General features: G+C 55.4%; 2 protein-coding genes and 1 pseudogene across 6 annotated transcripts; 1 reads left to right on the top strand and 2 right to left on the bottom strand.

Moving 5' to 3' along the window:
- Positions 1-203: 203 nt before the first annotated feature.
- Positions 204-3359, bottom strand: LOC118926705 (uncharacterized; annotated as a pseudogene).
- A 9837-nt stretch (positions 3360-13196) lies between these two features.
- ASB6 (ankyrin repeat and SOCS box containing 6) lies at positions 13197-18874 on the top strand. 3 transcript variants are annotated; one of them, XM_036913619.2, is made up of 6 exons: positions 13207-13476; positions 15117-15298; positions 16328-16434; positions 16534-16642; positions 17149-17235; positions 17384-18874. In XM_036913619.2, exons 1-6 carry the CDS (start codon positions 13364-13366, stop codon positions 18049-18051), a joined length of 1266 nt encoding a protein of 421 aa, XP_036769514.1. In that variant the 5' UTR covers positions 13207-13363; the 3' UTR covers positions 18052-18874. The 3 variants fall into 3 exon arrangements, with proteins under 3 accessions (XP_036769516.1, XP_036769514.1, XP_036769515.1); XM_036913620.2 differs by lacking the exon at positions 13207-13476 and adding an exon at positions 13539-14839; XM_036913621.2 differs by lacking the exon at positions 16534-16642 and having other exon boundaries at positions 13197-13476; positions 17384-17488.
- A 159-nt stretch (positions 18875-19033) lies between these two features.
- NTMT1 (N-terminal Xaa-Pro-Lys N-methyltransferase 1) lies at positions 19034-27893 on the bottom strand. Of its 3 annotated transcripts, XM_036913623.2 has the most exons (5): positions 27731-27876; positions 25761-25923; positions 21820-22033; positions 20744-20996; positions 19034-19925 (listed from the first exon to the last, which is right to left on the bottom strand). In XM_036913623.2, the coding sequence occupies exons 3-5, from the start codon at positions 21979-21981 to the stop codon at positions 19669-19671; spliced, it is 672 nt and encodes a 223-aa protein (XP_036769518.1). In that variant the 5' UTR covers positions 21982-22033; positions 25761-25923; positions 27731-27876; the 3' UTR covers positions 19034-19668. The 3 variants fall into 3 exon arrangements, with proteins under 3 accessions (XP_036769518.1, XP_036769517.1, XP_036769520.1); XM_036913622.2 differs by lacking the exon at positions 25761-25923 and having other exon boundaries at positions 27731-27893; XM_036913625.2 differs by lacking the exons at positions 21820-22033; positions 25761-25923 and having other exon boundaries at positions 27731-27878.
- Positions 27894-27974: the final 81 nt, after the last annotated feature.

Below are 27974 nucleotides of genomic sequence, written 5' to 3'. Positions count from 1 at the left end.
AGACTTCTAATCTCCAAAATGTAAGAGAAGACATTTGTATTATTTGAAAACACTAAATTTGTGATAAGTTCTTACAACAGCAAAAAGAAAACTAACACACTGGGTCAAAGATTCTGGGAAAGATTTAAGGCTTTTGATAATAATGGCTTCAGAAAAGTTGTATCCGTTTCCGCTCCTTAAAGTGTCACTGTGTCCTTGTTTGTTTATAGCAGCATCTTTATGGTTTTCTTTAACATGAATAAAACGTCCACATGAGCTGTCCATTCATTTCCTTTGCTGTGCAGCCTGGTGTTAGGATTGGTGACTCTGATGGTCCGCGGGCTGCTTTTTTTTTCCACGACAGCTTTACGGTTCTTGGAGGAAACATTCTGAGCACTGTGAGCACCGTAAGATTTGTTGCGCATCAGCAGTACTGTTATGTCCAGCTTTTTGATGTGGACCAGGAGTTCCCAGGAGCCACCGGGTAGCATGTGCATCATTTTCTTTTCGCTGCCATAACCACTTTTGGGTGTCAGTTGGCCCTTGAATCTTCTCTGCATCCTGTTATCAATGCCTTTGGGTCTCTGCCAGTTACACTTTATTCTGGCATATCATTCTCACTGGTACCAGATGAACTTCTTGGTTCTTTTTGATGATCTTGAGCTTCCCCAAGGGTCTGAAGGCCGCTTGAGGGTCTGAGTAGGAAATGGCTGCCACCCCACAGGTGGCGCTGAGGAGGAGCAGTAATAATAATTCATTTTAAATTTCAAAAGGCATTTCCTTGTTTTAACCTGCACACCTTATTATTGCTGAAGGTAAATATTTTTGGTATTTAATAGTCACTTGTATTTCTAATTTGTGAATTGTCCATTTATATTCCCCACCCCTTTTTCTATTGGAATAGTTCTCTATTTCTTATGGAGTAATAGTAGTGTCATTCTCTAGCCATAACAACTTCTGTGAGCTGGTCCTTATCAATCACTCAGGGACCAGGTCCATTTCACAGATGGGTAAACAGAGACCAAAGATGACAGGGAATCCTGTGACTCTTTGGATTTACCTGATCAGCCCCCATGGCCACATACCCAAGAGCTTCTTCTGAAGGTCAGTTTAGCAGGATCAGCACACAGAGGCACTCAGGCCAAAACGTGTTCACTGTTACACGTCTGGAATCATAAACACTGCCGACCAATGTGACTCAGACGTGACCAGGCGTGACTGTGACAGATCACAGGGTTCTGTAAATATTGTGTCAGGCTGAGATCACAGCAGGGCTCCCTGCTCATCCCAGACCCCGGTCTGCCCTGTGGGAAGTGGAGCTGAGCCGAACGGGGCAGGACATCTGGCTCTATCCCTCAGAGTGCTGCCCAGACTTTTCCCAGCCTCAGTTTTCCTCAGGTCTCCAGCCCAGATATCCTGCTGAAGTAACCGGTTCTCAGCTTTTGGCAAGATTTTGGTAAAATATTATACCCCTTTGAAAAATGTTTCGCCTTACCTGCAAATGGAAAGACAAAGATGTGCTCTCCAGTAGCAGAGGCTCGCATTTAATAAGCCTTACTGTAAGCCAGGCAGTGTACTGAACCACATTATCTTAAAGCAGCCTCACCACTACCGCAGGAGGAAGGGACACTGACTCAGAGAGCCTAAGCATCGTGTCCTGGTTAATTTATCAGGCTCCTGACCACCACACCAAGTTGTTCCATGAGAATTTAGGACTAAGAAGTTATCTATTTCTCTTGAAGAATTATGGTCTTTCCTTTTAAAAAAGGAACCAGATAAATTTGTTCTCCATGTAAGAACTTGTTTGTTATGCCTCAGAAGATTGGAGACTGACGAAAATTAGGCTTGGGGTGGATTAATGATTGTGCATTGAGCATTGACTCCCCTATACAGAATTTTATTGTCGTTAACAACCATTTGATCAATAAATATGAGAGATGCCCTCACAAAAATAAAAATTAAAAAAATAAAAAAAAAAAGGACAGACTTCCAATGGTAAAATAAATAAGTAACCAGGATGTAATGTATAGCATAAGGAATATAGTCAAGATATTGTAACAGCTTGGTAGGGTGATAGCTGGAACCTAGAATTATGTATATAAATGTTTTACCACTGTGTTGTACACTTGAAACTAATGTAATGTAATACTGTGCGTCAACTACCCTTCAATAAAAAATAATTATTTAAAAAAAAAAAAAAAAAAGGAACCAGATAATGAGACTTGGGCGACCCATTGAATTTCCCTTTTTGCTTTGGCTACCAGGAAACCCAGAGCTAATGTTAATACATGATCACAAGAACTTTATTTGTTTGGGTGGCAAGTCAATGTCTTCCCTTTTCTTCTCCTTCCATGTGGATTTTTTATTTTCTCTTCTGCTGTAAATCTTTTTGATGCAGGGCCCTGCATTTGACACTTTTCAGCAGCAGGGCATTGACTGGGTCACTTAACCTCTCTGGGTTTCAGTTTCCTCATCTATAAATCACAGGTAATAATGGTACCTATCTCACAGAGTTGTGAGAATCAGATGGAATGATCGGTATAAATAAAAAGCCAACCATGAGCCCAGTGTGTGGGAAATATTCAACAAACATCACCTACAGATGCAAAAAAAGGCTTTGATAAAGCGGAGCAAGCAGAGATAACCTGTCCTAAATGGAGAGACTTGGCTGGATTCGAGGCTGCCTCCACTGTGGACCTGCTGTGTGACTTTGGGCTGCATGCTTCCCTCTCTGAGCCTTGGTTTCCCATCTGTAGACTGCCTGCTTTATCCTTTTCACCATCGTGTCCCCAGAACCTCACACGGGAGAGAAGAGAAGCTGATGCAGGCCCTGAGCCGCACACCTTAGGGCTCCACAGCCAGCAATGTTGAGGGTGAATGAGTGGGGATCAGAGTCCACGTTGCCCAGGAGGTGCCTGCCCAGCGTGGTAGACTGCATAGGGTCAGGGGCCAGGGTGGCATTAAGGCAGGTCTGGGGTCCCAAGGAGCCGGCAGGGCTGGGACAGGCCTGGATCCAGGTCTGAGGCCAAACGACAAGCTCCTGTTGAGTACTTACTGCATGCAGGGCTCCTTGGTGCCTACGCTGTACTCGAGACCTGCAGTGACCCCCTTGCTGCCCTCTGTGGGCATCAGGCCTCTCAGAGAGATGGACCAATTGGAAACAGTCCTGAGCAATTCATTCCACAGTGATTTCTTGAGCACCTACTGTATACGGAGTCATCCTGGATGAGCACCAGGCCACAGAGTCGGGTGGGACTCAGGAGCTGCTGCGTCTGCCTGAGCACCGGGGGCTGAACTTGGATGGGCTGGTCACCGTCACAACAAAGACATCTTCCAAGCTGTGGACCTAGGGCTTCTGGGACCACCGTGACTCCCGGCATGACCCTTGTTGGAGAGCTTCCTCAGGGGACAGATGGAGAAACTTGGGCTCAGAGGGGAAAGGACCAGCCCCAAACCTGGGGCCCAGCCTCACCACAGCTCTCCAGAATTCTGTCCTGGTGAATGGCTGCTTCCGGCTCCTGCCCTGCCTTCCCTGGGAGGCAGGGGAAGGAGGCAGGGCCAGGGGCACAGACCTAGGCCTGGGGATCCCTGAGCCTTCACCAGGGCTTCCGGAGCCTCGGGCCCTGCCACATCTTGCTGTGATTACTTTGCGGTGAGTGGAGCAGCAGGGCTGTGTGAGGCTCCCCACTGCACACAGCTTGTGGGGGGTGGGGGTGGGGACGGCATGTGCAGTAATGGGGGGGCTGCCCAGCACAAGGTGGGGCTGAAGGACGGGACGAGGCTTTCAGCTCACCGGCTTAATTGGGAATATAATAGTTATTATTATTTATAACTTGCTCTTGAACCCGTGCCAGGAGAGTGTGTTCACAGCCTGCACGATCCAGGCAGGCGTTAAATAATTAAACCAAGGGCCTAATCGGCGGTGAAACTCCCCATGGGCTCCCACTTCCTTAGTTTGCTGATGGCTGATATTTTGGGGGTGAAATATGACCATTTTTACGATCAAAGAGATCAGAGTTCCAAAGGAAAGAAAAGGGAAAAAAGGAGGGGGGGGGGTGGGCTCTTCCCGTTTTCTTTTGGCCTGACTTAGTGGTCTGGTAAAGTTTCTTTAGACATGCAAAGATTTACACACCTTTCTGCAGGGAGCCTTCAATTACTGCCGCGTCCCTCGCACATTTCCCAGAGCAGCACGCGGGAACAGTGAGTCATTGAGAAATGGACAGGCCTCCATAATCGCTCCGGCGGCCTCTGAGAAGGAGAATGTCTAATGACTTTTTTTGAAGTGGAGGTCAAGGTTTTTTAAATAAAACAATCTGTATTAATGCAATTTCCTCTTTAGCTGTAGCATTGGATTTTTCCCCTTTTTGGGGGTGGGGTGGCGTGGGGTGGAGAAGGGCATCATTTTTCTCCCTCCAGACAACACGTCCCTAATGAGATACATTTATTTAAAACTCTGTATATCATCACCCTGTCAGGGCCTCCAAGGGGATGGCGGTTCCCTTTTCGTTCGTTTCCGATCAGGGGGCACGGGAGGGCCTTGCAGTCTAACTGGGTCTCTCTGCCACTGCCACTGGTCTTTCCCGCTCCCCCCCTTGGCATAGCCTTGATCATTGCATTTTGCGCCCCTGCCCTATCTGATCACCTGAATCGTAGCACAGCCTGGCAGGGTCCTCCACCGCCCATCCCACCCACCTGCCTCTCTCTGTCCTGCGCAGGCCTTCCTGCCCCAGGAGGAAACGTGGCCCCACCATTAAGCCAAGGACTCTGGACCAGACAGAGCTGAATTTCAGTCCCAGCGAGGCCACTCACCAGCCCCTAAACTAGGGCTGGCTACCCAGTTTCCCCAAGCCTTCGCTTCTTTCTCTCTCAAACGGGGATAACAAGAGCCCCCCCAGCCCTAGCCCACTGGGATCACCGTGAGGCTGTGGGAAGGCTCTGCTGGGCATCTGCAGCCCCTGCCTAGTCCCAAGCCCGCAGCACATGTCCACTTCGGCAGCACGCACGTGCTTCCACAGATCTAGAGCGGCGCCCATGCGCAGGGCCTGTCCTGCCGCCGCCTCCTCGCACAGCTGCCCTGAGTCAGGGCTTGGTACGTATCAGGCAGGTGCTGGGGCTGGGCTGGGCACTGGGGATGGGTGGCGACCCAGACAGCACAGTCCTGCAGAGACGTCAGTGAGCCAGTCTCAGCGGGGGAGTAAGCAGCGAGCAGGTGGGGACCCTGGGGAAGTGGGCTGGGGGATCAGGGAGGGCTTCCCTCAGGAAAGGCTATTAAGCTGCTCTGGAAGCCCGAACAGGATTCAGCAAGTGAAAGCAGGTGGGGGGGTTTCAGGGGCGGCCAGGCAGGAGACTCCGCATATGCAAAGGACCCATCCAGTCTCCGATTTTACCTGTCCCAGGGGCCGGGGCCCTGTGCAAGCACCCTTTAGGTCTCGCTGTACCTCTCTTTTCCCTCCCTGTTGGGAGCTTGAATTACATTTTCAGACTGCTCTGCACGCACCAAGGTCAGGAGACATCCATTCCACAAATATGCACCTCTCCTTCCTGCGCCTGACCCCTGCTGGGCCCAGGGCTCCAATGGGGGCCGGGTGAACACTGGCTCCTGACCCCCCCGGGCTAGCAGCCTGCAGAGGAAGAGTGAGGGTGGATGCTGGGTGGAGGATGGACTTCAGCCGTGCTGGGGAGGTCAAGGAAGGGCCTCCAGAATGTAGCCTGGAAGACAGGTGTCCGGCGCGTTAAGGGAGGAAGGGAATTGCCCCCGGGGGCTGTCTGCCCAGAGTGGAGACGTACTTTTCCCCTACAGCCCTGGCTGGCAGGAGCCTTGGGGCCTTGTTTGGGCTTCGGGTGGGGACTCTGGGACCTGGGGGCAGTGGGGGAGCTCAGAGGCCGGGAACAGGATTGCTAATGTGCAGGAAACCGGCTCAAAGAGGGAACTAGGCCAGTGTTGGATGGCTCAGCCATGGGGAGCAACCACCCATTTCCATGGCCAAGCGCCTAGAGGGTCCTGTTCCATAGAGGCAAGAGGGACCTCCAGTGCCTCTGTCCCCACCTCGTCTCTCAGCCAACTCCTGCCTCGGTATAAGGCCCACTTTAACCACCACTGACTGCCCAGTTGAGGTCAGCCTGTCCCAGCTCCTGCCGGCACGCAGCACCTCCTGGACCACTGGGGGCTTCCTGCCTGCCTTGCACACCGCTGCCCCCAGCAAACACAAAATAAATAGCTCTCAAGGGAAATAATTACAATCACAGTGACCCATACAGTGTGTCTAGACAGTATCCAGACAGGCCTGGAATCAAACCCCAGCACTACCACTCTTGGGCTCTGTGACCTTGAGCAAGTCACTTCCCCCTCATCTGTGAACCTGGCTAATCACAGTATCCACACCACAGGGGTGTCAGGAGGATTCACCCCACAATGCCTGTCTCAAGCAGGATGGGGTTTGGCCAGGCGTGCTGATTTCTGGAATCCTCTGGAACTTACTCTCTTGGGCTGTAAAATGGACCTTCCCCTCTTGTCCCTGCCGACTTCTCCACAGCTGCCTGCCTCGGCCCCGCCTGTCTCTCTCCCCACCATGGGTTCACTGTTTTTGGTTTCTCTCTGCCTGTCTGCTAGGAATTCTGTCCCAGGGGAACCAATACTCGAGGGCTGCCTGTGTTCCCTTTTACAGCAGTGGGATGGGGAGAGGGAGGGAGGGAATGAGAAAGAGAGAGGGGAAAAAAAATCAAAGCGCACATATTGGTTCCAGATGTGGCCTTCTCTCACAGCCTCTCCGGCAATTTAATTAAATTCCCCCAGACAGCCAGGAGGGTTTCTTAATGATCAAATTTCCCTGCTCCCCTCCTCGAGAACGGCCCACTCTGTCTCCCTGACGGATGGCCGATGGGATTCTTCCTGCCGTCAGCTTTGCCAAGCAAGGCCCATGGGGGTGGGGTGGGGGGCTTTCCGGGAAGCACAAAGGACCCTGCCCCGCGCTTGCCCGCCTCTGCCTTCCCTCCTCCCCCAGGGATCAGAGCCTCTGTGCCCTCCCTCACAGAGCCCCACTGGGCCTTGCTGCAGAGGCGGGAGGGGCCCAGTGGTTCCTGCCTTTGAGCTCTGCCTCTGGCCTGGCCTGCCAGGGACTGATGCCAAGTGGGTGCCCTTGGGGGTCAGATGGGGGAGAGTCTGGGATCAGAACTCTGGACTCACAGACCAGCCAGAAATGAGGCAGTCTCAAAACTTCTGGGCACCTTCCCCGTACTCATTTGGCAGCCGGATAGACAAGAGGTCCGTTATAAGCTCAGAGAGGGCAAGGCCTGGGCCAAAATCACACAGATCTGCTGCCAGGGACAGGAGGAGCAGAGGCAGGCTGGGCAGCTTTAAGGGGGTGAGGAAGAGGCCTGGGTGCCATTTCTTGGGTCAATTCCCCCACGTGAAGTTAAGGGTTGCTCTCAGCAGGCCCCTTGACTTCTGGAGCAGGAAGGAATCTAGACAAGCCTTGAAACCACCATCTTCTTGTGTAGATGGGGCAGCGAGACTGAGAGGACCGGGCCAGAGCCCAGGCCCCATGCCCCCTGGCTTCTTGGGGCAAGGAGCCTGAGGGCCCTGTATGGACTGAATGTTTGTGACTCCCCCCATCACAGGCATACGGGGAAGCCCTGACCTCCAAGGTGATGGTATCAGGAGATGGAGCCACTGTAAGGTGATTAGGTTAGATGAGGTCTTGAGGGTAGAGTCCCAGGATGGCATTAGTGCCCTCACGGTAAGAGGAAAGAGCCCAGCGTGCCCTGGGCACACATGTGCACAAGGGAGAGGCCGTGTGAGCACAGAGCAGGATGGTGGCTGCCTAGGAACTAAGAGATGAGGCCTCAGATGAAACCTACCTTGAACTTGCCAGGCTCCAGAACTGTGAGAAGTGAATGTGTGTTGCCTTAAGGACCTAATCCCTCATACACTGTGCGGCAGCCTGAGCCACTAAGGCAGCTCAGAGCGCCTTCCACCCTGTTCCCCTGGGCTTCTGTGGCCCCGAGGACTCACCTCACCTGGGAAAGCTGGGGGTCAGGGGGGGGCCTCTGACGTGGGCACACAGGGGTGTCAGAGAAAGGGGGCCTTCACCATCCCCTCTGGGGCTCTGGGCTGCCCACCTGGGGGCCTGGCGCAGCCCTGAGCTGGCTCTCGTAGGTGCCACACCTTGGCAAAGCCCCGGGACCACCTGGCAGTGTCTGGATACGGAGTGGAGGGGTTGGGCAGTGAGCACTGGGGGGGCTGCCCTCAGAGCAGGGTCTCTGGCCAGCAGAGGCAGACTTCTTGGAGTGGGCAGGCGGCAGGGGAGGAGGGTCCGGCCACTGAGAGCACAGGGCTCCCTGGAGCTGCCTTTCCTGGGCGTCAGAGTCCCCAGAATGCCCCTGGGTGCTTCTCAGGGGAACAGACAGAATGAGGGAGGGGACAGGAAAGTCGTTGCCTGGCACAGGCAAGGTCCTGCTCCCAGGCTCCTGGTCCCTCGGTTTCCCCCTGAGCCCACAGAGGGCTGGGCTTCTGGGAGCAAGGGGACCATGGTCAAACAGGACCAAGCAGGCTGGGCCTCCTGGTCAGTGACATGCTTGGGTCATGAGGGTCGAGGGTCAGAGTGGGGTCATGGTGTGGGGGAGGGGAAGAAACAGCCGGGGAGCTGGGCCCATGAGCCAAGCGACAGGAGGAAGCCGGGGGTGGGGTGGGGGTGGGGGGGGTGGCAGTTCCATGACCACACTTGAGAAATATGGCCACCCTCCATCTCCGCGCCTCAGTGCCCCTGGGACCTGCCAGCGGCCGAAGCCGGAGGCTCTGCGTGGAGCGAAAGCAGTGTTCCTTGCGGCAGATCGCTTCGTTTTCCAAATATTTCACTTTATGGAAAATCCGCCAAATCAAAAAGAAATGAAAGGGGGAAACTTTCACCCAATTTCCCCCTCAAGGGCTGCAGAAGGACAGACTGGCTGCTTGCTGACTACCCTCCTGAGCAGAGGGGCTGCAGAGGGTGAAGGTGCTGGGAGGGGACATCCCCTCCCTGGACGTGTGTGCACACACACATGTGAGAGACAGTGTGAGTGTGTATCTGTATCTGATTGTGTCTGAGAAAGTGTGTCTGTTGTGTGAGAGGACATGTGCGTGAATGTGCTGGTGACCGTGTCAGGGAGTGCGGCCGTGTGTGAGAATGTCTTGTTAGTGTAAACACGGGTGTGCACAAGCTTTGTGGATGTGACGGCAGATAAGCGTGTGAGCCTGTGTGTGGGGTGTGTGTGCGGGAGGTCGCGGGGGGCTGGTGGCGGCAGGTGGAGGGTGTGTGAGCTGGGCTCCAGGTGAGGTGCAGCCCCAGCTCTGGGTGTGGCTGCAGCCAACTTCTCACTAGCTTGCTGACCTTGACCAGTACCATCCCTAAGCCTCAGTCTCCCAGCTCCAACAGGGAAATCTGGCTGTTGCTTCCTAGGCTGTTGTGACCAGTCACTGAGATGATGTGTGTGGAGCTTCTAGTCTAATCAATGGGACGCAAAGACCGCTACTGTGATCAATTGATCATTCGCGCAGTCAGGCTGGGCCCTGTGTACTCGCAAGGACTGGGCAGGGAGGTGAGTGCTATGCCCATCCAGGCTGGGAGGGCCCTGAGGAGGAGGTTCAGGGAGGCCTCCAGGGGAGTGACCTGCATGCTGGGAGGGGTGTCGCTAGACAGAGCTGGGAGGAAAGGCCCTGTGGACAGATGAGGCCTGGCCCTGGTGTCCACTTCCTTACCTTCAACCCTAGTGTAAGGGTTGTATGAGGGGCCTGATTCCCTGCCTCTGGCTGATGTAGTGATTTGAGTCTCAGATAAGACACACTCATTGGTAAAAAGGAATAAAATATATAGAAACACAAAGAAGATAAAATCTCCCCATATCCCAGCACCCAGCAGCAACCACCACTAACATCTCAGCACAGGATCATCAAGAATTACCCCTGCCCAGGCTCACGTGCATATGCACGCATTACTCCTAAACAGGATCATGTAGTGTCTACTGCTCTGTAACTTGCTTTGTCGAGCTGCTACTGGACAGAGTCAAGCACAGAGTAAGTCCTGTATGTCAGCTATTATCACTGTTGGTGTCAGACAGCTGGAGAAGCTAGACTTACGTTTGTGGACCGTTTTTCAAACTTTAGCACTTGCCTGTCCTTTGACCATTTTTGTTAGTGTTTTTGCCTTCTTCTTGTTGATTTTTAATGGTTCTTTATATAGTAAGGTTACCTCCCTCTGTACACTGTATAGTTAGAGTGACTCCCAAACTCCCTGGGAAGTAGGAGGCAGAGACAGACCTTGACAGGGTCTGAGCACTGGGTGCTCAGCCCCAGGACACTGAGCTTGCTCAGGAACCCTCGGGCTGGACAGCAGAAAGTGGCTAGGTTTGAGGGGCAGTAAGTCACAGTGGCAAGGAAAGAAGAGAGAAGGGTCAGAGCTGAAATCAGAGGCTCTGAGTAACATAGCCTTAATGGGAGGCAGATGGAGGAAACAAGGTTGCCCTTGCCAGTGGGAAGGAGGTCAGGGGTCATGGAACTTTCTAAAGATAGGAGTCTACCAGTCAGGCAGGCGGCAGGGCCTGGCTCCACAGTGTAGTGCCCAAGGGCTGTGACACAGCAGGGGTCAGCTCCTCCCTCCTGTGTGTCCAGACCCTCTCAGACCCAGAGCCTGCAGGGCACTTGACCCCCAGAGGCTAAATATACGGAAGAGCACCCCGCCAGACCTGGGTTGGAGTCCCAGCTAGCTGTGCAGTGTTGGGCAAGCACTCAAACCTCTCTGAGCCTGTTTCCTTGTTTGAAAAATGGCATAATACCATCATATACTTAACAGGATTTATTGGGATTAGTACAGAATTTAGTACAGTCTCTGGCACATGGCAAGGGCTCATTAAATAAAAGTTAACTCATTATCGTTACATACTGGTCACAAGACAATTATTGTTTTCTTGTTGGCAGCACCTATCAGGGACATCCAGGACCTCTTCATTGGCTCTAAGACTGTCAGAGCTGTAACCTTCAGTTTACAGGTGAGGAAACTGAGGCCCAGAGACCGCAGGGCCATGCCTGGCCTCATCCGTTAGAGTGGTTTCAAGGAGAGATGTACTCAAGTCCAAGCCTCTGTTCCCTATGACTGTGACCTCATTTGGAAGTAGGATATTTTTCAAATGCAATCAAGTTAAGATACATTCATACTAGATTCAGGTGGGCCCTAAATCCAATGACTGGTGTCATTTAGAAAGGACAGGGAAATTTGATGGGAAACACAGACACAGGGAACCGGGCCATGTGAGGACAGAGGTAGGTAAAGTCTAGGACGGATGTGGCCACAAGCTAAGGAATGCCTGGGGCCACCAGGACTGGAAGAATCAAGACAGGAACCTTCCCTTTGGAAGAGCCTTTGGAGGGCGTACAGCCTAGCTGACACTTTGATTTCAGACTTCTGGCCCCCAGAACTTGGAGAGAATACATCTCAGTTGTTTTAAGCCACCCCGTTTGTGACCTTAGGAAACTAATGGAGCCAGGGAAGATGCAGTCCTCAGACCAGGCTGTGCCCCAGGTCTGCCCTGGACCCCATTCTAGGCTCACCTCCTCCAGTTACTCACCACATGCTCTGGGGCATGTCAGACTCCCCGCACATGTGCCATGGAGCAAGTGGAGCAGGTGACCCGGGATGAAATGGGTGAGTGGCTGGGAAGCCCCTGGGTTGCCTGTGAGCTGCTGTGCATTCAGGGCTTTGGAATCCATTGAGGGGCAGGGTGTGTACCCTTAAAACGGGGGTAGACATTCCCAAGCCCCCAGGGTAACACCTGGGGAGACTGAGGCACACTGGAGCAAGTGCCCCATCCAAATGCTTATTGTTGCTAGGTAGAAATTTGGGCTCCATTGCCCAATCCTCTGATTCTCCAAGATAATCTGGAAATCTCCATTTCTGTGTGGCCAAAATTCCCAGTTTCACTCATGGAGAAGATACTTCTTTCCTGGGGCAAGAACCAAGGCGGACTTGCGCTGGGAGCCGTGGACCATGTGGTCTGGAGTCCCGTCTGCCAAATCCAAGCCGGCCTGCCCACTCCCACCCCTCCTTATTCTCTTTAGATAACCCAGACGGTGGCAAAAAGACGTGTTTTGATTGCCCACTGGTGGTTTTGATAGCCTGTCGTTTGATCAGTACAGCAACCTCGTAAGCGTAACAATAACAGCGAGCAATTATCCAGCCCCTTCCATATATTCCACCCTGCTGAGTCCCCATAGCTGGACCTGGAAGTGCTTTGAATCTTGAGTTTTCTTGGTAAGACTTTTGCTTTTGGCAGGGGAGCCATTTTTTATGTTTAATCATAGACACATGGGGCTGCCTTTAAATGTGCCTGTAAACTTTTTCTCCATCGCTCAACAACTCTTCCCTCCGGCAGGTGCGGGGATGGGGACAATAGGCAACCCCAGGAACTAATCATGAGGGGTGGGGGGCCCAGGTATGTTATGAGCCCCTGGGACTGGCGCACCTTTCCATAACGGACTGTCCATGCAGACATCAGGGCTCCGTTGCAGGACACGAGGTTGTGGAGGTTCAAATGCAAAGCCTAAGGGAAGGTGCTTAAACCCCAAGAAAGCGGCCCCCGGCTTGCGTTCCTTCCTGCGAGGCTCCACTTCCACCGACACTAACTGAGCTCTGGATCCAGGCTCTGCTCTTGGGTGGGTGCAATCGAGTCCATGAAGGCAGCCTGGGTAAGGAGCCGGCAGCCTGTGGGGCCAGGTACACCTGGGGACACACTAAGTAGGAATTGTCCCCACCGCCCGTCGGGGTAGGTGGGCGTCCGGTCAGCGTGGAAACAGGAGAGAGTCAGGCCAAACGAGAAGGAGCCGTGGCCGATCCGAGATCGCGGGCTGCGGCGGCGCCGGGGGTGGTTCCGGTCACCTCCACCGCCCCGGGGGCGAGGCTGTGGCCCGGCCGGGGTGCGCAATGGGCGGAGCTCGGACGGCGCCCAGCGGCCGCGGGCGGGATCGCTGGCAGAGCAGGGCCCGAAGCGGCCGGGGGTGCTGGCTCGGATCGGGCTTGGCTGCGGGTCCTCGCCTCCCGCTCACCCGGGCCCATGCGGGGGACCCCCGACCCCCACGGGCCGCCTCTGGCTCGCGCTCCCCGAAGCGCCGCGGTCCTCCGAGCCCGCAAGGGGCGCTGTCGCCACCGAGCGCTTTCCAGGGCCGGCGCGGGCCGGAATTGCAAGGGCCACTTCCGCCGCAGAGCAGCGGGTTAGGCGGCGGACCGGACCGGACCTGGCCGAGCGAGGGAACTGGGCCCGCAGGCACCGGGCCCGGTCAACGGCCGCCGGAGCGCGGCCAGTCGGCGTCTCGGCCTCGGCTGAAGGTGCGGCCCCCCTGCCGCTCCCGGGGACCGCCGCCATGCCGTTCCTGCACGGCTTCCGGAGGATCATCTTCGAGTACCAGCCGCTGGTGGATGCGATTCTGGGCTCCCTGGGGATCCAGGACCCCGAACGGCAGGAGCCCATGGACGGGTAACCCGCTGCCTTCCTGCGAGCGGGTGGGGGCCGCCGAGACCCGGCGCTGCTTCCTTTTAATTGTCTCTACATGTAGGGTGGGGCGGGTGGGGGGTGGCTGCGTCCCCACCCTACTGATACAGAGACTGAGGCAGAGGCCGGAGTTGCGTGGCTTCGAGCGTGAGCTCCTCCGCGCTGGCTCACATCCAGCCCTTTGCAGGGTGGAGAGTGCTGCAGGCCAGCGCAGGCAGGACTTGAGGGTGCGGTGTCAGCAGGGCCGTCGCCTCAGTACCCCACCCTGTGCTCCGACGGATGCCTGTCACCGAGAGTTGCAAAGGACAGTGTGGGATGTATTAGGAGGCCTCAGTTTTTACCCCGGGGCAGTGCGCAAATGAACTTTCTGCACCTGAGTTTGCCTTTTATATAGACAGGAGCAGGTCTATCCATGAGCCTGTGGGAAAGGTGTTAGAGAAACGCTCAAGGGTACATCAGCGAGCTAAGCAGAACCCCCAGCCTTACGATGCTTATGCTCCAGAGGAGGGAGACCGACACAGTCAGAAAAAGTGTATGGTATATTAGGTATAATGGAGAAAGAGGGCAGGTGTCAGGTGTGTGTTTCAGGAAATCAGTTGGAATTTCAGCAAAGTGGTTATTAGGCGTCTCTCCAGGGAAACTATGTTTGATGAAAATATAGGCTTTCTTCATCACTGTTCTGTTCACTTTGAGGCTTGTTCTGAAAATGCAGTGCAAGGTGTTTCTTTAACTCTTAGGGCCATTCTAGGGTACAGGTGAGGTGGCAAGGGGAGTGGGGGCATGGCCTTTGTAATCCCAGACATAATGCAGGATCAGTGTCCCAGAATGTTTGCTGAGCACCCATGGTGCACTGAGCACTCCCTAGGGCAGGAGGATGAGAGGGAATCCAGACCAGGCCGTCAGGAGCAAACCTTGATCCTGACAGTTGAAGGTGTGCAAACGGGTGAGCCTCAGGGGGAGGTGAGTGGGGAGCACGGGGTAGGGGGGACCTCACCAAGAGGAGGTGATGGCGGCCTGTGAAGCAGCAGCGGGCAAGGTCATGGGGCTGTCTGTGGGCCTGAGCTTTTGGGGAAAGGGGTGGTCCTTAGTGGTCAGTGCTGGTGGGGGAAGCAGCCAGGTGGGGACTGGGGTGTGCAGATCCTTGTGTTTACTCAGCCTTCCGATGACTGGGAGGCTCAGCATCTCTGAGTGTGAGCAGGGGAGGAGGGCTGCCGACTGCTGGTCTGCACGGGTTTGCCTGGGCTGGGCTGGCGTCCTCTGCAGCGCAGGGACAGCCAGCCAGCGTCTGAGGAACAACGCCACTTCTTGCTCCTGACGGCAAGGGTTCTCTTCAGACCCAGTGGCCCAGGTGTGTGAGGCTTTATACCCAAGCCAGGGACCAGATTCTCTGGGTAACTTGGTAGCAGGCCCAAGACAGCTCCATTCCTTTCTCAGCAAACCTGAGGAGTTGGCTCTAGTTAAAAGGCCCAGCCTGGCCCTTTGTCTACCTTTTCCAAAGAGACTTTGTGCCCCACAGAGCCAGAGCCCTGCCTCATCTCTCAGCAACAGACTAAAGGCTACATGCCCACAGGGTGGCCCAGCCAGCTGTTCCCACCTGCAGCTGGTCTGCCTCTCTCCTGCCCCAGGCCCGGTTACGTTGCCAGCGAGGAGAACCGGATCCTTCTTCTCACTGAGCTGCTGGAGAGAAAGGCCCACTCCCCATTTTACCAGGAGGGGGTGAGCAATGCCCTGCTGAAAATGGCTGAGCTGGGGCTGACGCGGGCAGCTGATGTTCTCCTGCAGAACGGGGCCAACCTCAACTTTGAAGGTCAGCTGGAACCCAGAGGGGCCGGGGGGCTAGGTGGCCTGAGTATGGCCTTGCTCTGGGTGCGGGTGGCCAGGCCTTCAGGCTTTGCTTTTACTGGTCTCTTAGGAGCTACTTTCCCCATTTATTTCATGGGTGACAACTAGGGAAACCCACACTGGGTAGCCTGCCATCCCCCGTGGGTTTTCAGATGACCCACACCACCTCCGCTTTGTTTACCACCTTGCTGCTTCTGCCGTGTGAGTGAAGTTGCCCCAGCTCCCAGCTCAGTCCCTGGTTCGTTAATGTGAGAATGCAGCTGCTGGCACAGTGCCCAGAGCTATGGGAAGGTAATTTTCTGCCGCTCTTTCTGAGCTGTCTTGCTCATTTTTGTTCATGCCATAGAGAGGGGAAAACAATCCACACTGGGCGTAAATCACCGCAGGACCATGTTGGCGTCCAGCTTATAAGTGCCTGGGATGGTGATGGCACCATTTCCTTTCCTCTGGTGGGCGGGGGGTGGGGGATATGTGCAGGGCTGACTTGTGACCAAATGGAGGTCTTTGTGCTGACACAGATGTGGCCAGGCCTGTCTCCCCTCCCCACCCGAGGAGGGCCCGGGGGCAGCAAGGCTCCTGAAGGATCAAGGAGCTGGGGGACAGGAGGCATTCTGAAGCCAGACACCTGGAGGCCCACCTGAGTGAACTCGGCTGTTACTGAGACCAGGCTTAAGAAGAGGTCACTGGCTGTTCCTCCCAACAGCCCAAAAGGAGATGCCCTATTTTATGGCTCAGTTTTACAGAAGCAGAAACTAAAGCCCAAAGAGATTAGATGCTGTGCCCACTAGAACGCCCCCAAGACCTGAACCTCAGTCTGACTCCAGAGCCTGTGCCCTAGCGTCTAGTGAGGACAGCTCTGTCCTGACCCCTCATGGTGACAGGAGCCTGGGCTGCCTTGGGGGAGTGCGGGGGACTGGGCTGCCAGGCCAGGTCCTGGGATCTGTGTGAGCATACCGTTAGGCAGGAGTGACACGCACTGCGTCTGTGCCTTCAGACCCGGTCACCTACTACACGGCCCTGCATATCGCTGTCCTGCGAAACCAGCCCGACATGGTGGAGCTGCTGGTGCGCCACGGGGCTGACATTAACCGGAGGGACCGGGTAAGAGCCACGTCCAGCCTGCTCTGAGGGGCGTGGGGGGTGGGGCACGAGCAGCCTCCCAGACCCCCAGGCCAACCTGGCTGTGCTTTTCTGGCTCAGATCCACGAGAGCAGCCCCTTGGACCTGGCCAGTGAGGAGCCAGAGCGCCTGCCCTGCCTGCAGCGCCTCCTGGACCTTGGAGCGGAAGTCAACGCAGCTGACAAACATGGTGGGTGCCTCCTCACCATGGTAAGCAGCACAGCCATGGACCGGGGTGCCCTGTGAGGGAAACCCAGGGTCCCTCCAGGCAGCGACTAGGTGGGCCGGCTGGGTGCTGCCCCTCTGGTGGCCCAGCAGAGCCGCGTATGCGGGTGCACACTGCCGACCTGCAGAGGCATTAGAGAGGCAGCACAGCCCCTTGGGCTGTGTGCAGAAGGAAACGGGGTATGTGTGCACTCAGTCTCTGAGGGAATTCTGGCTTTCTGTCAGGAGAGACCGAGCCAGGGTTTCAGGTGGCGTCTCAGGGTCCAGAAGAATCCTGCCTCTCCTGGCCTTTCTGCTCTCCGTTTTGTGTGGGTGGAAGGAATGGCCAGAAACGTGTCATCCTCAGCCCGGGCGGAGAGCTCAGACTTTGGAGTTGGTTTATCTGATCCTGAGTGTCCACCCCCTGCCCCCTGGGGTGGTCCCGCCCTCGGCCCCTGGCCTCCCGCTCCTCCTCACTCTGTCCCTCTGTAGGGAAGACAGCTCTGCTCCATGCTTTGGCCAGCAGTGACGGGGTGCAGATCCACAACACTGACAACATCCGGCTCTTACTGGAAGGAGGTGAGGCTCCTCCCCGCTCTTTCCAAGCCTCATCCTTTCCCGCCACACTTTAGTTTCTGCAGGCTGTCCCCCACTCACGCATCAGGCATTACTTCAAGAGGGTTTCAGGCCTTCTCCCACCTCCTGATCTCCTGATTGGCCCTTCTAGGGGCAGATGTCAAGGCTACCACCAAGGACGGGGACACCGTGTTCACCTGCATCATCTTCCTGCTTGGTGAGACGGTGGGGGGGGACAAAGAGGAGGCTCAGATGATCAACCGCTTCTGCTTCCAAGTGACTCAGCTGCTGCTGGCGCACGGGGCTGACCCCAGCGAGTGCCCTGCCCACGAGTCCCTCACACACAGCTGCCTGAAGAGCTTTAAACTGCACTTCCCCCTCCTGCGCTTCCTGCTGGAGTCTGGAGCTGCCTACAACTGCTCCGTCCACGGGGCAGCCTGCTGGTCTGGCTTCCACATCATCTTTGAGAGGCTCTGTTCCCACCCAGGCTGTGCCGAAGATGAGAGCCACGTGGACCTCCTGCGCAAGGCTGAGACCGTCCTGGATCTCATGGTGACCAATTCCCAGAAACTTCAGCTGCCAGAAAACTTCGATATTCATCCTGTGGGCAGCTTGGCAGAAAAGATCCAGGCCCTCCACTTCTCCTTGAGGCAGCTGGAAAGCTACCCCCCGACCCTCAAGCACCTGTGTCGCGTTTACATCCGGCTCTACCTTCAGCCGTGGCCTGTGGACGCCAAGGTCAAAGCCCTGCCTCTGCCCGACAGGCTGAAATGGTACCTCCTCAGCGAGCACAGTGGCACCGTCGAAGATGACCTCTGACTGTTTCCAGCCTAAAGGGAGCAGGGCCTGGGCGGCTCAGTCACCTGTGGGTGGGGAGTACCTGCAGCCCATCTGCCAAAAGGTGCAGGTTGCAGATGAGACTTGATCCTTGCTGAGTAGCAGGAAAGCCAGAGGAGCACAGCAGCTGCAGCCATTCCAGTGGGAAAGCCTTCTGCGTCTTCCAGGGAAACAGCGCCCCTTCCCTCTAGCAGCACCCCCAAGTCTCAACCCACATTGGGGAAACGGGTGGGGTTTGGATTTGGGACAAGTTCATGCCCTCTTATTTTGGGGGGAGCAGTGGGCATTTAGCTTCAAGTCTGGGTCCTCCTAAGAGCTGCAGGAACCTGGTCTGTCCTGGAGACACAGCTGAAGCCAGAATGGGGCTCGGCCGGGCCTGTGGGGTGCAATCCAGCTTAGGCTCTTTACTTCTGCCTCTCTTCGCCCTAGATTCTGTCACTTAACTAAAGTGCTTTTGGTGGGCTGGCAAGAATGCCGAGCTGCCACGTCTGCAGCTCTGGGGCCGTCACCCGTGGCCCCGTGCAGCCAGGCACAGGCCTGTGCCAAGCCTGGGGTCTTAGGCAGACCATGGCTTTTGCTAAAAAGCAGTCATGCATGACCAGGGACAGTCCTTTCTAAAATGTCTCATTTTGTGAGGGGCTCATCTGATGCAGAGAGCTACCAAGAATGAAAGCCAACTACTGCCCAATGCTGAGTCCTCACAAAACTGTTCCCAAGTCACAGTGGTCATTGTGAATTGTGTAAATTGCCTTGGAAACTAGCTGAGGCAACTAAATTATATGATATTAAACTGATTTCTCTTGGCCTTAAAGGTCCTTGTGTGACAGTGCCATCCTGTCCCTTCCCAGTTGAGGATAAAGGACCCCAGAGAGCCAGAAAGAAGTGGCGGGCACAGGGGATGCAGTATGTGGTGATATTTTCAAGTAGCACAGCCGTAGCCCAGTAAAGAAAAGCACCACTCCAGACTGGCTAGGGCCTTCCCTGTATAGGAATTCACCCTTTTATTTCTGACGGAAGGTGCCTGCCAAGGAGCCACAAGGCATAGCCCGGAGGGAGGCTGCAGACTCCCCTCGCTGCAGGCCGCTGGACAATCACGTCAGAGACTCCAGGGCCCCATCACCGGACAGGACTTGGCATGCGGACATCCCCACCAGCTGCACCACACCGCAGGTGCTGAATGGGCTCCGCAGCCAGGAGGGTGCAGCCAGCCACCCGTTCCACCAGCCTAGCTCCTCCCTGGAGGGAAAGCCCTCACATCCAAGGGAAGGGTTATTCTCTTCCTCTTAAGGCAGCCAGGCCTGCTGGAAGGCCAGGTGGTAATGAAGATCCAGGAAATCCCCAGAGAGGGTGCACCAGGGCCCTGGGGCGGCACAGGCCTGCACTGCCTGGACCCTGCCTCAGGGCAGCAGAGCAGGCTCACCCCTCCCCACTGGGTCCCAGATGCTGTTTTTAAAGAGAGTCTATATAGTGAGTGGGTGGCAGACAGGTGTATTTAGTGGTGTTGCTCAACAATCCCGAACCTCTGACGGGGAGCCTCGATCTCCCCCAGCTGCCAGCCACCCACCGCACACTGGTCTCTCTTCCTCCTGCCAGCCCCTTTCATCTCAGGGCTAAGCTGTAGACATGGTAGATCTCGTCGGGGAGGTTCTCCTGCCGCTCCTGGGCCAGGAGGCTCAGGCCTGCGTTGTGGATGATCCTGTGGACCACCTCGAGGTCCCGGCACACACTGCTGTCCACATCATCCAGGATCACGCCCTCCTGGGCCATATTGTCTTTGATGACGATGATGCCATTGGGGCGCAGGCCCTGCCTGCAGCGCCGTAGGAACTCGGCCAGGTGCTGATCAGTCAGGTGGCCTGGGGAAGGCAGAAGCATCGGTAGCCAGGAAATGATGCAAGCACAACTAACTGTGCACCACTTACTGACTGACTGAGCAGTTTGTGCTTAACACGGGGCCTCCATAGCTCTCAACAGTCTGGAGTTTACTGAACCCCACTGTCTCTAAGAGGACATGGGCTCCGAAGTCTCCTACCATGGGCCATCACAAAGTACACAGCTGGGATTTCACCCTGACGGGGGCTTCCGAGCCTCTCGCAACACCTACACTGTGTGCTCCTAGGCCTGGAACGGGAGCGGACCAGAGTTCCTGTCCTGCTTTAAAATTCTAGAGGCTTTGGGGACCACAAAATAAAGGGCCAGACCCAGCATGTCCCCAGCAGAGCTGTGCTACCTGCCTTGGAAGGGGAGGGTGACTGCTGGCACAATGGCCCACTGCCAGGTCAGCAGCCTGGCCAGAGCACCCCAGGTGTGCTGTTAGGCTAAGTGGGTGCAGGACAGGATGGCCAGCCGGGCTCACTCTATGAACAGGGGCCCAAGGCCTCAACTTTCCCTTAAAAAAGTTACTTACAAAAACGAATTTCCATGTTCTTTGAATATAGTAAATTGGCGATCATTTACGTGTTTCAACAAAAACTGCCCTGAGTTGAAACAAACACGGGAGGAGATGTAGACAGAGTCCCCACACGCCAGGGAGCACAGGGAGGGCCCCCCCGAGTCCCTGCTGGCCCACCTGGGGCAGGAGCCCCCGAGCCCCAGCTCCCAAGGCTTCCTGGGGAACCTGTGTCCAACAGTGGGAGACGTGCAGGATGGTGGAAAAGAGAAGCGGAATGCTCACCTATCACCCACTGGATCCAGATAACGTCGTATGAGTTCGGGTCTGGGCTGAAGTCCTGCAGACCACAGCAGAAGTAGTTCCTCACCCTCTTGCCCTCCTCGCCCAGGTAGGTCTTAGCTTTAACCAGAAAGTCCTCTGTCACATCCACCATGTCCACCACTCTGAAGAGCGGCAAGAGCAGTCGCTTGGTGATCCTCCCAATGCCAGCTCCGCAGTCCAGGGCACAGGAGGTTCCCGTCTTGCTCGGGCCATCCTATAAAGCAGAGGAGGCACAGCCTCCGTGAGGCAGACCGAGGAAGCCAGAGGGGCCCTGCCACTGTGACGGGGCCGCTCCTCACAGGCCCCAGAGAACGGCTCAGAGCGGGACTGGACACAGGCTGGTGGCCGGCAGCAGTGGGGACGTCAAGGGCTGTGAGCACGGCACACTCCTTTCCTGGGCCACACACTTCTAACTGAGAGCCAGCTCCCACCTAAAGGTGATAACTTGATCAGGTACCTTCCTCCGTCCTACTCCTGGGACCCTCTTACAACAACAGCAGAGAAAATGAAAAGAATTCAGGCGGCGAAAGAAGGGAGGAGGACAATCAGCGATTTCAACAAATGTGGAAAGGTGAGAAGTAGGTGGAGGAGAGACACCAGACGGGGTGGGGGCCAAGCAGCAGCTGGTGATGCTCGCCAAGGCACGCCAAAAGGCAGGCCCGGGGGGGTCCAGACAGATACCAGCCTGCTGCAGAAGGCAGAGGGGTGAGTAAGCAGGAGCCTGCCTTCAGCAAATCAGGCAATGCCTATAGCCCAAATGCCCGCACATGGCTAAGAGAGCCAAGGGTTCGTCCCTGGCAAAACTCAACGTTTAAAGGAAGGTGACTCAGTTCTGGCATCCACAAGTCCCCCAGCAGAACAGCCACCTCCTGTCTGGCCACCCTGAGGCAAAGTCTTTGGTCCACAAGCCACCCCTGCCTGGTGGCATGGCCAGGCAGCCAAAGGCCCCGCAGCAGTATGTAAAGGTGGCACCCTGCGCGGACGGGCAGCACCTGTGCCGCACCCTCTCCTCCTGTGGGGCAGCCAGACCCGCCTACCCTCAGAAACCTCTGCAGGAACTTCCGGGAGCTGCTGACGTCGATGTTGGAGATGTGGCCATACCCCCCGAGCATGCCGTCCACTGTGGCCGGGACTTCCTTCCAGTACGTCTTGGCCTTTGAATAGAATTCCTTCTCGTCTTCTATCACCTCACTCGTCATGCTGTCAACCACCACGTCTCTGCCTAGGTGACAAGTTCAGCAGCGGCACCTCCTGAACAAGAAAATAAGTGGCTCAGCCAGACAGAGGGCCCACTCACACCCTGCTTCCCTGGCTGCACAATCCTGCCTGATGCAGAGGAATGCCCAGGGCCCCCAAAACTGCTCCCACCCTTTGGATGGCAGTGCCTTCTGTGTCCTGCATTTAAGTCATTTTGCAAAGCTGTCTATCTTCCTATCTGAGCAGGAGACCCTAGCAGGGGTCCTGGCTTCTGGTTCTTTCCTCCCTCTACATGGCACCTGACTCGATGGCTCCGACCCCAGGGTACAGGGAACCCCAATGTACACTTAAGAGAAATGTACACTGAAGCCTAGCTTCCTACAGTGACATTCCAGCTTGTCCTGGAAGGGGCCTGAGGAGCCTCACTCCTGCCTTCCTCCCATTCGCAAGCACGAGGAGTCCAACTCGCTGTGGGTTGGGACTCTGTGCCAGGCACTGTGCTGCGAACTGGGGGACAGCCAGGTGGAAAAGAGCTACACAGACAAACAACTGCTACAGCATAAGGGCTGTGGAGGAGTACAGGATGCCAAAGAGCATACCCAGAGGACCTTCTTCACTGGCAGGTCAAGGCCGGCATCCCAGGGGAGGCAACCCATCAGCTGAAACTATGGAGTAGAGTCCACTAAGCAAACTGGGCAAGAAGATTGTTCCAGAAGGAAAAGAACGTGCAGGAGCCCTTGCAACTGGAAGCTCAAGAGCCCGTGGGTCCCACTGGGTAGTCCATACTCTGTCCTAAGGAGCAGTGGGCTTAACTACTTCAGGTTAAGCAGAGAATGACGTGAGAAGATGCGTGTTTCTGGAAGACTATTGGCAGCTGTGTGGACTACGGAGCAAAAGAAAGCAGACACCCACAGGAGAGTTACCAGAATGGACAAAAGGGGGAGGTGACAGGGCCCTGGCAGCAGAGCTCCAGCGGCCACTCAGGAGAGGGAGCAGTGAGGCACAGAGGGAGCCCATCTCCACCCTGAGGCACTGGCACGTCTCAACAAACGACCACCCTGTGCAGGCGCAGCTCCCGTGGTTGTGGGGCTGGTTGAGATAAAGTCCAACCCTGAGAGCTTACAGTCCAGCAGGAGAGACGGGGAAAAACCGGGACCAACTAAACACAAGGTGGAGACAATGAGGACTCTCACGGAGCCAGGAAGTGCCGTGGTGCCTGGCGGGATGGAAGAATACCTTCCGAATGGTGGCCAGGGCAGCAGCCAACACAGGGCAACCTGAGCTGGGCCCTGAAGGGTGGGGAACGCTGGGGCAGAGGCACCCAGAGGGCTGGCGTGGTCTGGACCGGCTGGAATGTGGACAGAGGAAGATGGTGAGGCAGAGGAGTTCGGACAGGCAGACTGGGCCTGGCTTATGGCGAGCCCGAGCACAGGCTAGGGCCATGAGCCTAGTCTGCCTGTAATGGGAAACCACTCAGCTGAGGGCTTCTGAAGGGCACGGGGTGTGCTGGGACCAAAGCTTCAGGGGGGCTGAGCGGCTGAGTGGGAATGGCAGGGCCAAGCTGGCGGCAGGGGCTGCTCCTGCTCTAATGGCATGTTGGGCGCTCTTCGCTGGCCGCTGGGTCTTCACACCTCGTGGAGCAGGGGCCCGATGCCCAAGGAAGTGCTTCCGCAGCCAAGAGGCCCGTGTGCTTGCCAGCCCTAGGCCTGGACAGTCCTTCCCACAGGGGCAGCTCATCTTCACCACAGGGTCCCAGTTGAAGTGTCACCTCCTCAGAGCCTTCCCTGGCCAGCATACGCAAGGCAACTTCCTCCAACACCATTCTCCAATTCCATTTTGCTGCCTTCAGCATGTGTATTTCTCTGAAATTACTGTGTCCTTACTGTCTAGCCTCCTCCCAAGGCAGGACCTTGCCTTTTCGCCACTGTGTCCCCAGCACTGATCCCACACGAGTCCCTTAGTACAGGGTGAGAGCTCCGCCGCAGTCCTCCCGGAAAGCTGTGCACGTCTGTTCTGTGGTTCCCCCAACCCACCTTCACACTGGCCCATAGGGCACAGTTAAATCCTGACCCCTGGAACACAAGGGGGGACATAGGAAGATTCATGTGGGACCCAACAGAGTCCGTAAGACCAACTGAAAACCTTGAAGACCAAGGAATACTCTAAGGGCTTCAGGAGAAGTAATCAGAGTAGAAAGTGCCTGAGGGCAAGCGTAAGGCCTTCAAGGAGATACAGAGGGAGACAGAAGGGAATACACATGAAAAAAGCTGAAGGATTTCCATTGGTCACATTTGTGACTAGCCCCTAGCACACAACTGTACTCTGACCTTGTCCTGCAAGAGAAGGAACCTTCCAGAAGCAGCAGGCCCACCTCAGCCAACAACTCAAGAATGCTCACTGAGGCAGCTCTGCTGCTGCCATGCCAGAGAAGGGGCCTCCTCCCCATCCCCAGACCCGTCTCCTGTGCATCTGGGCATTCCTCATGGACAAGGTCACCGACTGGCCTCTGAGGAACCGAAAGACAGCTGACAGCACGCATGGGCCCTGCCAAGGGCCACTTCTTACATCTGTGATTCTGCCACCATTCCCACCTTCTTCCACCGTGGTGGGAGTCCTGCTGCAACCCCTCTTCAGATTCCTCAGTCAGCCCTCTGACCCTTGCCCTCATTTCACTGTTCAGGTACAAGGTTTGGGACCACAGTGAAGACAAGTTCCAATTACTGTGCCAACCAAAGAGCTCTTTGGGATAATAAGCTGGGTGGGGGGGAAGCCTTGGTTCAAAATATCACGCCCCCCTACAATAACGCATCACAACGTGCCCCACCAGCGTCCCACCCAGCTCCTGAAGTTCTCCCTCCCACCAGGAGAAAGTGGCACACTGCTTACGGAGGTGAACTCTTGCTCTAACCTTGAGGTACACGGCAAGTAAAAACATGGAGGCCTGCCAATCCCTGAGAATGCCAGTCGTGGTGGAGGGGACATCACTGTAGCCCTGAGAGCTGCCAGGAACAGTGGCCACCTGCCCAGGTGTACCATATAGCTGGGTTTGGAAACTGCTTATGTGGGTAGGATCTAAAAGGCCAAGTGGGCTGACTGGCCCCTGGCAAAGGCACCACAGCGGCCATGTCAGCCCCTCCACCATTACCCAGGAAGCACAGCGCAGAGCCAACTCTTCCACACCACATCAGCAGTGCTCCACTCAGACTGGAGTGCAACAACATTGGCCCTGTCCCCTTCATCACCCACCAGTCTTGGCAAACTTCTGGTTTTGCATTCATACCTATTGCACCACTGGACAACAAGCTCCCTGGAGAGCAGCAAGCAACACCCTGGAATGTACCACTGTTATTTCTCTTCCATCCCACATAGCACACAGGTATTCAACAAAAAGTCGACGTCCAATTAAATGGACACAATAAATTTGGGGCCAAACACCTGTCGATACTCTCTACCTATCTTCCTGCCTTCCCTCCCAAGATGTGAGCTTCCTGGGGCACAGGGACATCACTTCATACACCATTAGCCCAGCACTGGATACAAGACAGGTGTTTACTAACCAAATGTTGAGTGATTCAAAGAATGAGCTTTGTGCAGCTATAGTCATTTTCCACTTTTAAGAAAATCCTACAGAAAAAACTACAGACAAAATCCAACCATTCAAAAATGGTAATACTGAAGTCCCTTACCGACAATCTAATTTTTTGCTTTACCAAAAGCCTTACATGATTCTTTTAAATGTCAAGGTCCCCTGAATAATCTAATTTACAAGAATTCCATTTACAGGCAGATTCCAGGAACAAGCCAGGGGAGGCACATCTAGGCCGGGAAATGGCAAGTATAACTTTGACATTTGTTCTAACAGCTGATTCATTTGTAAACGTGACTCCCGAGGCCCTGTCTATGCTTGGCTTCCCAGTGTCCAGATTGGAGTGGGCACGAGGTCCCTAGGAGTCAGAGGGAACAGCAGGGTTGTCAGTCCAAGTTGTCCTATATTCTGCCCAGATCACTGTGAGGACCTACATGCTGCAGGGGCAATGGGAAAGGGGCCCGGACACAATTTGGCCTCATGTGTGCTCTAGGCTGGCTTGGAGGGGAACAGAACCCCTTTGCTCACAGGGAACTTCTGCTTCTCAGCATCATTACGGTCATCTGGCCACCTCTTCCCCAACTCCAGGGTGTTCAGGGTGGCACATGGGCAGCTGCCCCAGCTATCTCTCTCCTCTCAAGATCCACGGAAGAGAATATGGTGTCTGAAGTGTCACAGTCAGTGTTTTGCAGTCACTCATCTTCCTCACTTGTAAGTCTCTAAGAAAAGGCCTAGAAGCAACAGGATGCAAGAGCCTGCTTCACATTTTCTCCTCTCTTGAAGCCTGCTGGAGAGGGCTTATTCTCCCTGGGTCTCTGTGGATAGCAGTTGAACATATGACAATGGCTGGGTGCTCTATGAAAAAGAAAGTGGGGGGGGGGTATTTAAAAACAAAGGCTCTGATGGAGTCAGATGAACCAAGTCTGAATCCTGGCTCTGCTTCTCACTGGCTGTGGAAGCTCGGATAAGACACTTGACCTCAGTAAGTTTCTTTATGAAGTGGGAACAGTGATACGGACTTTAAAGGAAGGCTGGATGATTAAGTGTGAATATAAAAAGCATAATGTAACCCGTACAGTGCTGGGCACCTAGCATCTTGAGTTTAGCAATCTCTTGTTAAATGAGACTCTTGTCAATTATCTCTGCGAATTGCAAAGATGAAATGAGAAACACGCACTGAAATGCCCTATAAACTATAGACTGTTAGACACTCTTAGAGGAGTATTGCTGTTATGCCGGGTGGTCAACCCAGCAGACTCAAACAGCTCTGCAAATTTAGAGGGGAGGGGAGTGGCTTCCTAGCAGTGTAATCAACAGAAACACTGCAGAGATTTTGGAGACACTAGCTTTGTGCCTCTATGGCTTCTTGGTTTCCACCAAGCACTCCACATGTACCTCCAACCCCCTCACAGTCCCAGTCTAAGGACAGAAAAACCATTCCACCAAAGGAGTGATGTGTCTTAAAATACACACACACGGGAAGCCGGGCACAGAGTAAGGAGGGTACCTAAACTTACACCGGTCAAGACCCTAGTCCTCTCAGGGTCTCATCTCTCTGGGCAACGATTCTACACATCCAGATCCCATCTGCAGTACTGCACCACCCCACTGCCGGGGCCTCTGCCACCAGCTGTTCCTTCTATCTCTTATTGTACAGACAGGGAAACCAGAGTCCAGAGAGAGGTCACACAATTGATGGGCAGCAAAGCCTGGGCCTTTCGATATGGCAGGCTCTCTGCAAAGAGGCTGACCTTGGCTCCAAGGGCTCCCGGGTGAGCTGTCTTTCGAGCGTCACCTGTGTCTGGCCATTACGGGGCTGGGTCCAAGGTGAAATATGATAGCAACTCCACTGCAGCGAACGCTACTCTCTGCCCGGCTCTGAGCTGAGCACATTCCTGAATCCTCACACCCACCCTTCCAGGGGGTGCTCTCCTCCCCTCATCCCCGGAGAGGAACTGCGGTCCAGGCACCGGCGTGGGGGCGTGCCGCGCCCAGGCTTTGGGTGCCTTGGCCTTCCTCCCGTACCCCCCACGCGCGGCCCAGGGCCAACCGCGGACCTCCCGGGAGCGCGCACGTGGGACCCCGCCAGCTCGCGCCAGGGCCACGTAACCTCCCCAGTTCCGGCGGCCGCCGGCCCCCATCCCGCTCTGCCTTGCGCTACTCACCCCGGGCGGGGGCTCCCAGGACCCGGGAGAAGAGGACGGGGAAGCGGAAGGGAAGGCGGAGGCGGCAGCAGCGAACACCCGGCAAGACCCCAGCCAGCTCCGTCAGACCTCCGCTAGATGCGACACCTCGCGGCGCGCGCAGCCTTTGTCCGCTTACGTCACTTCCGGGCGCCCTGAGGGGCGGGGCGGCGACTGGCTCCGCCCCGAGACCGGTTTACATAGCCCGGTGAGGTCCTGAGCGTCC

This window comes from Manis pentadactyla, chromosome 3, assembly GCF_030020395.1.
Source record: "Manis pentadactyla isolate mManPen7 chromosome 3, mManPen7.hap1, whole genome shotgun sequence".
Lineage (NCBI taxonomy): Eukaryota > Metazoa > Chordata > Mammalia > Pholidota > Manidae > Manis > Manis pentadactyla.
This window is presented reverse-complemented; position numbering and strand designations above follow the sequence as displayed.